Source organism: Empidonax traillii, unplaced genomic scaffold, assembly GCF_003031625.1.
Source record: "Empidonax traillii isolate 1590-97213 ecotype Southwest subspecies unplaced genomic scaffold, ASM303162v1 scaffold5685:size7449, whole genome shotgun sequence".
Classification (NCBI taxonomy): domain Eukaryota; kingdom Metazoa; phylum Chordata; class Aves; order Passeriformes; family Tyrannidae; genus Empidonax; species Empidonax traillii.
The window spans coordinates 4924-7392 of record NW_020960878.1 but is presented as its reverse complement, the minus strand read 5'-3'; the positions used below and the strand labels follow the sequence as shown (position 1 = coordinate 7392).

At 57.4% G+C, this 2469-nt stretch overlaps 1 protein-coding gene across 1 annotated transcript in view; it reads right to left on the bottom strand.

Moving 5' to 3' along the window:
• Nucleotides 1-371: 371 nt before the first annotated feature.
• Nucleotides 372-2469, bottom strand: part of LOC114073212 (A-kinase anchor protein 8-like) — a 6555-nt gene continuing 4457 nt past the window's right edge. Inside the window, exons 6-9 of the mRNA XM_027910999.1 lie at nt 2307-2456; nt 1534-1629; nt 551-661; nt 372-504 (exon numbers count right to left, since the gene is read on the bottom strand). Of these exons, the coding sequence (XP_027766800.1) occupies nt 385-504; nt 551-661; nt 1534-1629; nt 2307-2456 (477 nt within the window). The 3' untranslated portion in view covers nt 372-384. The remainder of the gene's footprint in view (nt 505-550; nt 662-1533; nt 1630-2306; nt 2457-2469) is intronic.

Genomic DNA, 2469 nt, shown 5'->3' with positions numbered 1-2469 from the left:
ACAAAGCCACCTACGAACAGAGACCGCACGAAACTAGCGACTACACGTGGAGGTTCGGTACAAAAAAAATCCTCTAGTTCCACCCCCCCCCCCCCAAAAAAAAAAAAAAAAAACAAAAACCCAAAATAATTAATAATTAATAATAATATCACTTTCCAGGGAAAAGGCTCCCCCGGCCCCGCGGGTCGGGCGGGACGAGAAGGGGAAACATCCACGGACACGGCGGGTTCCGGAACATCCAACACGCACGTCGGGTCCTTCCCCCTCCGTGGGGTCATTCCACGGCCTCGTCCTCTGGGGCCGCGGGGGCTTCCTGGATTCCCTCCTCCTGCTCCTCCTGCTGCTGCTCTTCCCCAGGGATGGGCTCCTCTGGATTCGGGGAGTTCAGCTCCGCCTCGCCGGGCTCTGTCTGTGCCCGGGGCTCCCGCTCTGTCTCTGGCCCCGTTTCCTCTCCCTCCCCTTCTTTTTTGGGATTCTCCTCGGGATCCTTGTTCTCCTCCTCGGGGTTTTCCCCCTCCGGGTTCTCCTCCTCCTCCTCCTCGGGGTTTCCCTCCTCGTCCTTGTTCTCCTCCGCTCCCTCCTCCGCGTTCCCGCCGGCTCCCCCTTCCCCTTCCTCGTGCTCCTCCTTTTCCTCGGGATCATCCGTGAAGGGATTCTCCCCCTGGCGAGGGAAGGAGACAAGAACAACACCCGTCAGCCGGAGCTTCCCCTGCGGATGAGCTGCAGGAACTCACACCTCCCACGGCACAGACCCCGCCGAGCCTCCGAGCCGAGCGGGAAATGAGCAGCTCCCGCAGCAGCTGCTGCTTCCAGAACCCAAATCCAAGCTGAGCGGGGGATACCGGGAGGGAATTCCTCCCTGGGAGGGAATGGGAGGGAATTCCCAGAGAAGCTGTGGCTGCTCCCATCCACCAAGGCCGGGTTGGAGCAACCTGGGTCACGGAAGGTGTCCCTGCCCTTGGAATTAAATGGGAATGGGAATTGCTTTGAGGTCCCTTCCCACCCAAACCACCCCAGGATTCCAGGATTCTGCTCTGGGGACGGGCTGGGAGAGCTGGGAATGTTCCCCTGGAGCAGGGAAGGCTAAAGGAGCTCCAGGAGAGCCAGAGAGGGACTTGGGACAAGGGATGGAGGGACGGGACACAGGGAATGGCTTCCCCCTGGAAAAGGGGGATTGAGGTGGATTTTGGGAAGGAATCCTTGGCTGGTGAGAGGCTGGGCTGGAATTCCCAGAGAAGATGTGGATGGCACATCCCTGGGAGCGTCCAAGGCCGGGTTGGAGCCACCTGACCCATGGAAGGTGTCCCTGCCCTTGGAATGGGGTGGGAATGGGATGATCCCAAAGGTCCCTTCCCACCCAACCCTTTCCATGACTCCCCCCATCAGCAGGGGCAGCACCAGGGCTCAGGTTCCAGGGGGGGAGGTAGGAAACTTCACGAGCATCATCCAGGAATCCACCACAATTCCCAGAAAAGTCCCCAAAAAACCCCCTCACAGGGATCAGCTCCGAGACATTCCAGCAGCAATTCCCACCTTCAGGTACCGCTCCAGCTTCTTGCTGATGAGTTTGTTGTTGAGGATGCTCCGGGCGACCACCAGGGAGGATTTCTTGGATTGCTCCATCATGGCCTGGGGGGGGGGGGACACCAAAACGCCCTCAGGGAAGCGGATCCAGGACCAAATGTGAGGGGTGAGGGGGGTTTTAGGCCGGGAAGAGCCGCCTGGGATCAGCCCTGCCAGGGAAAGTCTGGAATGACAGCCCGTGTGGGAGCTGGGAAGGATCAAAGGTGGCTTGGTTGGCAAGAAATGGGGGGGGAAAGACACGGAGTTCACTGGAGGTTCTGAGGGGGAAGGTTCTGGGGACACAAATCCATCAAAATGAAACAAAGATTCTGTGGGGAAAAGGTTCTGGGAACAAAAATCCATGAAAATGAAGCAAAGATTTTGGGGAGAGAAGTTTGTGAATGATCATAATTCACTGAAGATTCTGTGGGGAAAAGGTTCTGGGGACACAAATCCATGAAAATGAAGCAAAGATTCTGTGGGAAAAACGTTCTGGGGACACAAATCCACCAAAATTAACCAAAAAATCTATGGGAAAAAGCTTCTGGGGACACAATTCCATGAAAATTTGGCAAAGATTCTGGGGGAAAAAGGTTCTGGGGACACAAATCCCTCAGAATTCCCCGGAGATTCCCTGGATGAAGCCCCTGGAGCCCCGGGACCATCCAGGAGAAGCTCTCCCGGGATTCAAGGCCCCCCCAAAGGATCCAGGATGGCCCCCCCCAGGCCCTGCTCCCGCTCACCCTGCGGTTGTGGTTGTGATCCAGGGATTTGAGGTGCTTCTGGATGCTCCCGAACTGCATGGGGATGAACAGGTCGCAGGCGGCGCAGTGAGCGGCCTCCACCTTCTTCAGGAAGTGCTCCATGCCCACCTCTGGAATGCCAGGGAAGAGGGATTAACCGGGA